Source organism: Rhinolophus sinicus, chromosome 18, assembly GCF_057876585.1.
Source record: "Rhinolophus sinicus isolate RSI-liver-muscle chromosome 18, RSI-T2T, whole genome shotgun sequence".
Lineage (NCBI taxonomy): Eukaryota > Metazoa > Chordata > Mammalia > Chiroptera > Rhinolophidae > Rhinolophus > Rhinolophus sinicus.
In genome coordinates, this window is record NC_142518.1 from 75,321,031 (window position 1) to 75,333,065 (window position 12,035).

At 46.6% G+C, this 12,035-nt stretch overlaps 1 protein-coding gene across 15 annotated transcripts in view; it reads left to right on the top strand.

Annotated features, from left to right (window-relative positions):
• The first annotated feature begins 4,300 nt into the window (after positions 1-4,300).
• Positions 4,301-12,035, top strand: part of TMEM164 (transmembrane protein 164) — a 201,627-nt gene continuing 193,892 nt past the window's right edge. For 6 of the 15 annotated variants that reach the window (XM_074323800.2, XM_074323802.2, XM_074323801.2 and 3 more), the window contains exons 1-2: positions 4,309-4,441; positions 5,173-5,836. In XM_074323800.2, coding sequence (XP_074179901.1) covers positions 5,447-5,836 — 390 coding nt within the window. In that variant the 5' untranslated portion in view covers positions 4,309-4,441; positions 5,173-5,446. Of the gene's footprint in view, positions 4,442-4,686; positions 4,859-5,172; positions 5,837-12,035 lie in introns of those variants that run through there. The other 9 variants (XM_074323804.2, XM_088794794.1, XM_088794795.1 and 6 more) reach the window with 8 other exon arrangements.

Here is a 12,035-nt window from a genome sequence, read left to right on the forward strand (position 1 = left end):
GCAACTGCACCTGGAGCTGAGCTGCGCCCTCCAGAACTAAGACAGAAAGGACAACAACTTGACTTGGAAAAAAGTCCTGAAAGTACACACTGTTCCTCAATAAAGTCCTATTCCCCTTCCCCAATTAAAAAAAAAAAAAAAAACCCAAAAAACAAAAAAACAACAAATATATACCTCCTGTATACATGGGAGAGATCCAGGAAAACTAACTCCCTGAAACAACCCAAGCCATCTCCAGCTAAAGGCAAGAGAAGATGTGTGTGTGTGGTGGGGGGGTGGCAGTTATGCGAGGTAGTAGTGTGGATTTAAGTCCCTACCTTCTCCATTGATAAGGGTTTCTAGAGTTTTAGTCATCCTTCTCTTCTTGGTGCAGAGAGGGAGACATCCATACAGAAGGAGATTTCCCTGATAAATGTAAATGTTTCTTACAAAAAGGTAACTTCTACTTGGTTTTTAGAGCTTCTCCTGTGTCTGCTGTTTCTTAAAAATAATCAGCATAAAATAATCCTATGTCAAAGAGGCATATTTTGGGATAAGAAATTCTGCCCCCTTCACTGCCATGCTGACCTTTTTCCCCAGAGATGAGTTTTGCATAGTCTTGAACTAGCCCTGAATTTTTCTTACCCTCCTTTCCTGTGCAGCTCTCTTGATACATGCAAGATTTGCTCTTGTGGCAGCAGCTCTTATTGGCTAGGCTTATATTTATACCTCCCTCAAGTATTGTTATGCAACCTTCCTTGTTTGTGAGTCCTGTCTCCCTAGCTGGATTTAAAACTCCTTGAAGGCAGAGATTGCCCACATGTCTAGAATATGAGTATTCGTATGCCCACAATAGAGGCTCAGTAAATATTTGTGGAAGGCATGCTGGTGTTGAATGGCTGAGGCAGAAAAAGAAGCAGTAAGTAGACAGATCAAGACAAAGGCTTCTGTCTTCATTCTCCTCCATACACATGCAGTTTATTTTTACTGATAACGCTTGATATACTATCGGGATTATGCATTGTTTTTTTGCTTGTGGGAGATCGTGCAAGCATTTGACTTTCAGGTTAGATTGTGGGTAGAGGGACAGGAGAATATAAAATGCAGGAGGAGAAAAGGTTGAATGGCCAAGCCATTCTGGCCCATGCTGTTCAACCCCAAATTCTAGTCCTTACTCTGTCACTAACTTGTATGATCTTAGGCAAGTCACTGCACCTCTCTGAGCCTCAGTTTGTCTGTGATAATAATTTCTGAGCCTTTTGCAGTCCAAAGAAGGTCAGCTCAGCTCATAGCTAGGAAGGTACTTTGGACAAAAAAATTAAGGTATTGTCTCAACAGGCAGAGAAGTGGCTTATCACCAAGCCAGCCAGGTACAGCAGCTGTCTGCTTTAAAATTCAAACATGACTTGGATGAAAAGGCGAGAAGGCTGAGTTCCTAGAATCAAATATTAGAGCTGGCAGGTATCTTAGAAACCATTCTAGTCCAACCCCCTCACTTTATCTGAGTACACTGAAGCACAGAGAGATGATGTCCCCCAAATTCTCATCGAATGGCGTCTGGATCCTGGGTTCCCTTTCCACTGTGCCCTGCAAGGCTCTACTTAAAAAAGCAAAGCTCATTTGCTCTTGTTACTGTCTGGAGACAAGAAGCCTCTGGTCTGTGTCCCAGCAAGAAAATGATCAGGACATTTGTGTGAAGCATTTTGAGTTTCTAAAATTTGACACACCATTTCAGTTCAATTATTGTTTGAACAATACAGGGACAACAGTCTCCTAGTGTTTGTCTAGTGCCTACTATCTTTGCTACTTTGCTAGGTGCTGTGAAGGGTTTAGAAAAGATTAAGACCCATCTCCTGCCGTCAAAGATCTGAGTGTGGGAGACAGGACCAACAATGAGAGAACAACGGAAGGCAGTATGTGATTCAGAATAAAATGAGTAGTGCAGTCAATAACTGCTGTAGAAGTTCAGAGGAGGGAGAGAGCTCTGGGAGCTGTGGGTGGGGTTGGGGAAAGTGGGATTTCACTTGGGCTTTGAAGGATGGGCAGGGATGTTTATGCAAATGTGGGGGAGGGCACTGAATTTGAGATATGTGTGCACATACATGCATGGATGCTGAACTGGGTAAAAATAATGGGTAGCATTTACTGAGCACTTTCTATGTACTTATGCTGCATAATGTTGTACGTAATTCAGCTTACTTAAATATGCATAATCCTAGGAATTGGACAATAGATAATTAATAACTCTTCAATTAATAGATGGAAATCAAGGCACAGAGAGGTTGAGTAAATTGCCCAAGGTGACACAGCAAGTAAAAGACATAAATGGAATTAGAAATCAGGTCCTAAAAACACTTGGCTATTCTACCTGTGAAAAACAGGAATTTGTGTCTCAGGTGAGGAAACTGGCCCTGCTACAGTCATTAAAGATGGTCATTTTGCAAACACAAGGACTCTCTAGGCCAAATTCCCAACTGAAGTCTGGCATGGAAATTGGAGAGAATAAAGAAGCCATTTATTGTGTTGCTTTAACCTCTGTTAACCTAAAATAAATGGCCAAAGTGAGAGGCAACAAGCATTTATTTGAGTTCCAAGAGAATATCTATTCAGGAAGCACTGATTCAGGCAGAGACCCAGTGTTCTGATTAGGAAGCAAAGGCGAGGGGTATTTATGAGAAAGGGAGGGGGAAGCATTACAGGGATAGAAGGAAGGAATTTCTAAAGGTGCACGTAAGCTAACATAATGATGCTAATCCTGAAGAATGTCTTTAATTTTCAGTCCCATAGTCAAGTTGTCTGCTTTCCTCTGGTATGGAAGCTCCGATTCCATGTCAAAGTGGCTTCATTTATTTTATTTCTCACAACTTATTCTTACTTCCTTGAAGATAGGAACTTGAGGTCTGTAGATGCTGACCTACAGGAGCTTCACAGATTTATCCTTAATGTTTCTAGTTAGTTGCAGAGGATTTAACAAAACACCATAGGAGAATGAATGAGTGAGCCTTTGAATCAATTCTTGTCTGTGGTTCTTTATTAATTAGCATTTGAAGAACATCAGGCCTACGGTTGATGTTGTACAAAAGCTTGGAATTAGATAAGGCTACTTGGCCCTGAGGCTATAATTTGTCGGGAAAATCAGACTTGGAAAGGATGGGAGGACAATGGCCTGATAATACAGTAGATTGTATTTTATATTTTGAGTCTGGCTTGCAGCCAACACCCGAAAGTGTTTCCTAGGCAAGGTGCCTAACTGTTTTTCTGGATATTCTCCTAAGTCATTGTGAGTATTCAATAAATATTAAAGCAACATGAGGTAAAGTTTAAGAAGGTCCTTTTCCTTTCTCCTTGTCCCAGGAAAAGCGAACTAGTCTATGGGTAGAAAGCAGCATGGAAATGGGAACTCTGTTTCAATCAGCTGCCCTTATCCAATTATTGGACCCCTCCACACCCACATTGTCCTGGCTGGCCTTCCAGTGGCAGGACTCTTGGCCAAGTGCAGGTTGAGAAGCAGCTGCTCCCTTGCAGAGAGGGAGGAGAGAAAGAGGTCAGGGAAGCTTCCTTTCCTCTGGCTAGTCTCCGATTAAGGGCAGGGTAGGAGAAAGGGGAAAAGGAGGGCCTGGAGAGGAAATGGCAGGGGTGGGCAGTGCGGCCTGGGTAAAGCGAGGAAAATACCAGACTGCAGCAGGAGGGCTCGGAGGAGCAGGGGAAAGAAGGACTAGAAGAAGCCTCCGTCCTAGGCACTGAAGTGAGCAGTGGGGCTGTGGCTAGAAAGGTGAGAGAAGCTGCCGTCCTGGTCCTATGTGAGTCTACAGATCCAGGGCAGAAAGGAAGAGGCGCGAGGAGAAGGCCAGACATAGCCAACACCCCAAAGCAAAGCTTGCCCAGTTGCTCAGCACTAGACTTCGGCCCCCGAGAACTTAGTGAGCGCCGGCTAAGTACCCACTAGGTCCCCGGTGTACAAAGAAATGTCCCGGAGGTGGAGTCAGTCAAAAGGTTTCACAGAGGGGGCGCCTTCAGTACATGATGCGGAAGGAAGGTGGATGTGCCCGCGTGCAGGCTCCAAGAGCGCAGAATACGAGGCAGGCCAGGGAGGGGGGGGGAAGGAGGCGGAGATTGAGCCCGGAGAAAGGAGAGGGGAGGGAGAGCCAAAAAGAGGCAGGGTATGAGGTGTGACTGGGGGCGGCTGGCGGGGAGAGGGGCCCGAAGAGGGAAGGAGTCCAGTCCGGGCTTGGGGGGTCGCGAGGCTGAGCCGGACGGGAGGAGGCGGAGGCGGTGAGGGGGTGGAGAGAAGGAGGGGGAAGAAGGAGGAAGCGAGCGCCAACCGCTGCAGGGGGAGGAAGACCGGGAGGAGGAGCCGTGCGCGGTGGCGGCGGCTGCGGCCGCCGGGGGAGCTGAGCGCCCGGGCGCGGGGAGCGCGGGAGCCGAGCGGTCGCCCAAATCCGGGCCGTGGGCCGAGCTGCTGGTGAGTGGAGCCCCGAGGGGCGCGGCAGCTGGTCCCCGGGTCCGGGCGGGAGGCGCGGGAAGATGCGGCGCCAGGACGGAGGGAGGGGGCCGGCTGCAGCCCAGCCCCTGGCCCGCCCGGCCTCCCGCCCTCTCTCCCTCTTTCGTTCCCTCCCTCTCTCCCTGCCGGCTTCCTCCCGCCGCTGCCCGGGGCGGGGGGGGGGCGGTCCCGGGCGGGCCGCGGGTTGGGGGAGGTGCTGCCCGGAGGGAGGGCGCCCGGATCCGGGGGTGGAGATGCGGCCTCGGGGTGTAATCCGGGGGCGGGCGGCTGGACCCGGACGGCTCTAAATTGGCCGGAGGGGCTGGTCGGCGGCGAAGTTGCTAGCTGCGGGCAGAGGCGGCCCTCGCGGTTGCAGGAGTAAGCGATTCCCTGTGGCGAGTGCGTGAGACGAGGAGTCCGGCGTCCCTGCCATCCCCGTCGCCCTCCCTGCCTGCCCGGCCCCGCTGGCTCCTCTCTTGGTTTCCGCGTGTCCCCTCGCTGTCACCCCCGTTGCGCCCCGTTTCGCTCCTGCGGCAGTGCCGGGTCCCCTAGGGCCTGACCCTCCCGGCCTCCGGCTTCCCCTGACCCCTGCTTGCTTCGCCACGGCCCCGGTTCCCCTTTTCTTCCCTCGCTAGTTACCCCTCCCTGCTTCGTAATTCCCGATGCAATTGCCTCTTTGAGACCTTTTTTTTTTTTCCTCTCCTTCCTTTTAGATTGGCCAACGGCTCGTTTCAACCCTGCCTCGTTGGTGGCCACTGGAGAAGCGCGGGGGGCTCCCCAGACAGCCGTGGGGACAAATTAGAGCCAGCACTTTACCCCGGGCCTCGCGTGTAGCTTCCCTTTCCCTGCTCTTGGTGCCCCGGTGTCCGGAGGGGGCTGCAGGGGTGTGCCCTCCGTACATGTCCCACCACCTGGGCAACCCTCTGGGCTTGTGTTCCATCTCGCTCTTGCTTCCTGCACAGTGGTCGAGGGGAACCACTTTGCAACATGTCCCGGTATAGCTACCGAAGTCTCCTGGATTGGCTCTATGGGGGCGTGGACCCCAGCTTTGCAGGCAATGGGGGCCCCGACTGTGCTGCCTTCCTCTCTTGGCAGCAGCGGCTGCTGGAAAGTGTGGTGGTCCTGACCCTGGCCCTGTTGGAGATCCTGGTGGCCCTGCGACACATCCTGAGGCAGACGAAGGAGGACGGTAGGGGTGGCCATGGCTGCCAGCCAGAGCAGGTGACCCAGCGGCCAAAGGAAGGCAAGGAGAGCCTGAGCAAGAATCTGCTCTTAGTAGCCCTGTGCCTGACCTTCGGGGTGGAGGTGGGCTTTAAGTTCGCCACCAAGACCGTCATCTACCTGCTCAACCCCTGTCACCTGGTCACCATGATGCATGTGAGTCTGTTGACTTTTTCCTGGGCAGCCTCAGTGATAAGTCCTTTGTGTGCTCAGGACACTTGGCAGTATAGAGCACCTCATCCCTGTGGGAAGTGGGACCCTAAAAAATGATTTTCCAACCAATGGCTATTTTTGTGCAAATCTCAGATTTGGCTTTCTTTCAGCTTTGCACAATGCATCAGCCTCACAGTGGAGGGGAGGAACATAGTGCCTGAGCCCTAGGAAAGACTGACACTCAGGCTGGTTGCCCCTCCCCTCCCAGCCCTGCTCTGGCCCTTCACAAGCAGGAAGTCAAGCCCTGTCCAGGTGCCCTATCTGAGTCATACCTGGGGACCATGCTGGTCCAGTCCCCATGCCCTCTGCGACAGTTAATTTCACAGAGGCCTGGTGACACTTTCCTGGAGGTGGTCACATAAGATCCCTTGTCTCCACTGTAGTACTCTGGGGAGATACTTTTATGGGTTTCTCTTAATTATTCTTTCATTTGGGACTTTATGTTCTTAGGGTGAGGTCTGCCTTTGAATTCTGAGTGTTGGAGCAGCACCAAGCTCAGTGTACTAGGACCCTGAAACAGGCCCCAGGCTGTCTCATTTACTTGGGGCTGGTGCTCTCTATCCATGGTGAGAGGGTATTTATTTTTTTGCAAACCTCTCTATCTTATCACTCTTATTCTATCTCCTGTGGTCATGGCCCAGGGACACTCAGAGAGCTGATTTCTTTACCTCCCATTAGTAGTACTAAGAAAAAAATGGGATTGAAAAGGAAAATTGCCAGATACATAAAAATAATTTGGGTGAGGACCAATAGTGAGACTGTCTTTCTGTACCCAGAATGTATGGAGAGATGTTTGAAAACTAAAATCGTGGAGGAGGAGGAAGAGGAGAAAGGGGAAACAATTTTTTTAAAATTTCAGTCTGTGGAAAACCTGGTGTGTTTTATTCAGGACAATTTTGAAACCTGTCATTAGCATCTTTATTGCTTTTGTATTTGTGGAAGGTTATTCTCAGGAGACTTGTGATAGCCCTGTGTAGGGCAGGGGGTTAAGATTATTATCTCCATTTTACAGGCATAGCTGTGGCCCAGGATGATCGGATGATCGTTTGCCTGCAGTCAAAAGATGAATTAGCGTTGGGGTTGAAAAGCTAACCCAGCCTCTTTGGGGTTGCAGGCTGTCAGTGGAATGGCAGGGCAGTCTCTGGGGAGGGTGAGGCTGATCAGCATGGTGCTGCCTACTTGTGGCTCATATGTTAGCCAGCTCTGTGTTCTAGGAACTCTTGATTGTAGGTTCCTGGCCTCAGTTTCTCAGTCTGTAAAATGGGAAGGGCCTCAGGCTCTTTCCATTTTTCAGATGTGGCAAGGAAGTGTGGATAACTTTGGAATAGAGAGGCTGTTATTGATTGAGTGGCTCTCAGCATGGAGCAGGGCTGGAGGGGGCAGCATTTTTTTTTTAAGGGAGAGCTTCTTGGGAAGTGATGCCATTCACAGGAAGCCCAGGGCTCTCCCAGCTAGACCTTCTGTATAAATTTGAGCCAGTCCTCTTTCTTTCTTTTCTATGAATGGGCTTTTTGTTAATGAGAGGAAACAGCACATCTCAGCCGTTACTGCGTGAGGCTCTTGGGACAGGAGTGCTTTTTTTGGATGGCAGGTGGTGAGGGTCAGAGGGTGCCTCTTCCACAAAGGGGTCTTGAGGCCTCTAGCAACCACAGATCTAGAAGGTCAACAAAGGACTAAATTCAGCCTGACTGGGGCTGCTGCTGGTGTGATGATGCCAAACCTGGCTGCACCATGGTTTTCAGTGGAAAGGTTTTTAGAGGCTTTTAGAAGACTCTGGAGACTCAGTTCTGGCATTAATTAGTTGTGTAACTTTGGGGAAAGTACTCTTCCTGGGCCTTAGTTTGCCCATCTGCAAAACAAGGCAGAGTTTCATTCCTAGCTCTTGACAGTCTATGTTCTGTTGTACTTTTATCTATAAGCAGTGGCTGGGATACAACAGAGAGCTATTCTAGAAATGCTTTTGGCCTCCCCAGGTGGAAAAAGGAAACTAGTTTTGTCTCTGCCAAAGTCAGATGGCTTTGTTCATCTTTTCATTCTTGTTCATCTTTTGCTCCTTCTGTCTCCCCAGTAAAGTCAACCTGACTAGGTCACCCTTGGGGACATATGTAGATAATGATGGCACTTATGGCCGGCTGCTGGAGAGAGGTGGATATTGGGGAAGTATGGACTGATCCCTGTCACCTGTGCATTTTCTATTGTCCTGTGCTTGGCACAAACTCTGAACAGAGTCATGCTGAGGAATTCTTGAGCCCACCCAAGATTAGACTCCTTTACCCTTTACTGCTAAGTTACTGCTTTGTGTCTAGACTACTGGGGGACCTAGCTTTTGATGAATCCAACATTCCATTCCTACCTATGGCTCTTCCTGGGATGCAGGAACATAATGGATTTTAAAAAGTTGATGTGAGTCCTTGAAAAAAAATTCACAACAGATGGTTGGAAACAGTTTTCTGACTTGATTACAGCAATGACTAATGATAGTAAGTATGGTTAATAATACTTTGCATTTATCTAGCACTTTACTATTTATTATAAGGCACTTTTACATACATTATCTTATTTAGGGTTGTGATAAATTAGCTTGGGTCTGGAGAAGGAGATGATAAAATAAATGTTCCCTGTGACTGATAGTGTGTATTCCAAAAGGGAGAGGTTGAATACAAATAAATGCTTTGGCAAGTGAATTAGCTGAATTAGGCTGTATTATGGCAGTAAAGTGTATGGAGTTCAGAGGTTCTAATAAGGGAAGGGAGACATTAGCTAAAATGAAATGGATAGCTTAGCAGAAACATTTCTGATGTGTGTCTCACAACAGGATGACTCAATTTTGGCTTTATAGAAAGGCCTTGTTCCTCAGAGTCAGTGTAAGTTTGTCTGTAACAAGGACAGTATTGCTTTAGGTCAAGAAACAGAAGAGTCCGAGGGAAATTGGGTAGTCTCCCCATCTTCCATTTTTCAGTCTGTAAAGTATTTATTCCCAAGACCTTGTTACACAGACCCTCATCATAGCTGTGCCGCCAGCTTTAGAAGCAGAAGGAAGAGCATTTCTTGCGTTTGAGTTCTGTTCTTAATTAAGATTCCTGCTGTCAGGTTTCTTTTTGGTCTTGTCTGATTTCTCAAAGGCCCTGGGGCTGTGGACTAGTAGAGGTTTGTATGATTGAAGCAGCACCATCTCACATCTAAGCTCAAGCCGGAGATGCTTGAGGGTTCGCGGGATCAGTAAGCACCAAGACGAGCACACCATCATTAAACTCCTTGCTGAATATCAGTGGTGTTTATCAATTACACCAATAAGTATTTTTTCATGCATGGCTAGTCCCCTTGTGCATATTATTGGGGGCAGATGTGGGTGACAGGAAATGAATTTACTGACTGATTATGCTGTTTACCCAAAATCACCCAGCTGAGTTAGTGGCAGAGGTGGCTTAAGAAGTAAGCTGCCACAGTGGGAACTGGGGCTTCAGCAAGAAGAGATTCTCCTAGCTATTTAAGTCCTCAAATATACAGTTTCTCAGCAGAAGGGTTAAAATGCCAGGTAATTTGACTGATTATATCTGTAAAGTTTGGTGGTCTCAACTGAAATGCCCATCAATGGATGATTGGATAAAGAAGTGGTACATATATACAATGGAATATTACTTGGCCATAAAAAAGAATGAAATTATTACCATGTGTGACAACATGGATGGACCTAGAGGGGATTACGCTTAAGTGAAATAAGTCAGACAGAGACAGACAAATACTATAGGATCTCACTTATATGTGGGATCTAAAGAACAAAATAAACAAACAAACAAAAAACCCCAAAGAGAAACAGACTCGTAGATACAGAGAACAAACTAATGGTTGCCAGAAGGTGGGAGTAGGGGGTGGGAGGAGCTGGGTGAGAAAGGTGAAGGGATTAAGAAGTACAAATAGGCAGTTACAAAATAGTCATGGGGATGTAAAGTACAGCATAGGGCATATAGTCAATAATATTGTAAAAACTATATACAGTGGTACCTCGGTTTTCGAACATAATCCATGAGTTCTGAAATGTTTGAAAACAGCCAACAACTAGGCCTCAGGATCTTGCACTCAGCGGAAGCCGTGGGACATGTTCGACTTCTCAGTCATGTTCGAAAACTGAAGTATTTACTTCCAGGTTTACAGCGTTCATAAACCAAAATGTTCGTCAACAGAGACGTTGGAAAACCGAGGTACTACTGTATAGTGTCAGATGGGTCCTAGACTTAACAGGGGAATCACTTCTTAAATTATATAAATATCTAATCATTACACTGTACACCTGAAACTAATATAAAATAATATTGAATGTCAACTATAAAGTAATATTCATGGGATATAAAGTACAGCATAGGGAATATAGTCAATAATACTGTAATAGCTAGCTATGTACAGTGTCAGATGGGTAATAGACTTATTGGGGTGGTCATTTTGTGAGGTATATAAATGTGTAATCACTATGTTGTTTTGTACACCTGAAACTAAAAAAAAAAAAAAAAGAACACACATTTAAGAAAAAAAATAGTGGCCTTTTATCTCCCTTGCATGTAATTATATTGTCTCTGTCTTAGAAACTTGACAAAAAGATCCCATTTTGAGTGTCTTGTCTAATTGTCCAATCCTGATGGTTTTGTATGTGTCTGTGTCAACATCTCCTGACTGGGCACTGAACTTAGTGAGGCACAACATATGCCATTTAACCCTTGTTGCTCTATACACATAAGGCAGGCTGGATCCAGGTTGGACATTTGGCAAATAACATAATTAACGTTATCGTCCCCAGAGCCCCAAGCCACTGGTTTTTAGCCAGTAATGCTGAGTGAGTCCCATTCTTTTTTTAGAGTTGCCATTTGCTCTTTGATTTTCTGCCTTCTTTACAATATACTTGGAAGTCTGATTTCCACCAAATATGGCTTATCTGCTTTTGGTTCACTGTTTGATTTTACTTGCTGAAAGTGTACAATGGCATATATTAAAAACAGTCCTGAGCTTTTTGTGACAGCTTTTGGAACTAACTGAATATACACCAGTGTGTTCCATTTGATCTGTGATGGATTTGTTTTAGAAAAAATCTGATGGATTTAAGAACTAGGCTTTTTGTCCTCCTGCTCCTTGACTTCAGACCAACCACACCTCCTCATCTCCATCTGTTGTCTGCAGCACTGATAACAGCTCCTGCTTGGAATTAACATCGATGGGTAATGGGTAGTGAGGGATCCAACCATCTGCTGACAGCTTATCAGATTGACAATGTTCCTGTGTCATCAGTCTAGGGGTCGCAGGGGAATGATGATGTTTATATGGGCCTCAGCAGTAAGGCATGACATTCCTTTTTACTTTGTTTTATTTTTCACCCCAAGGAAATTTGCAGAGAAATTTTCCATCTTTTGTTGTTACAGTCTTTTGGGGGTGTCCATTATAAGGAGAAGTGGTATGGATTGGTGGATTAAACAACCCACAGACAGCCCTGGGAATTAAAATTATGATGCTAATTTAGCTCGTGGCTTGCTAGGGAACCTGGGCAAATTATTTCACATTTTCCCATCTCCAGCCTCTCCATGAAATGGGCCACATGAAAAAAAAGCATTTTAATCCTCTGAGTAACTATGTGGTCACTTAAACAGAGAAGCTGGGCAGAGCTGATCAAAGCTGGCAGATGACAAATTTTTACTTCAGACTCAGAAACTGACAAACCTCGATTCATTTTCACCTTTCTTCATAGTCACTAGAATCCATTCCTCTAATCATTTCTGTTGCTTTTCTCTGGATCCTTGCCCATGCCTGCATACCCTTCTAATGGACAGCCTATAAAACTGGACACTGTGATTCTTACCAGAGGCCGAGTCCACACCCAGCAGAGAGAAAAGATGCACTGGCCAGCTTTTTCTCCATCCACCTGTTAGTACAATCCAGCATGGGGTTTGCTTTTAAGTATCAGTATATTGCTGGTTCCTACTCAGGGTGATCCACAGGTTCCCCGGATTTTTGTCCCTTTGCCATAAATGTACTACTACCTTCGTCATTGTCTTCGTGGGATTTGTCATGTGTTCCTTCCCTCTGTAGGAACTCCTCTGTAAAACTTTCCAGGTGACCTTGACCTGACTCCAGTTATTCCAGTCATTCTAGTAACACCTTT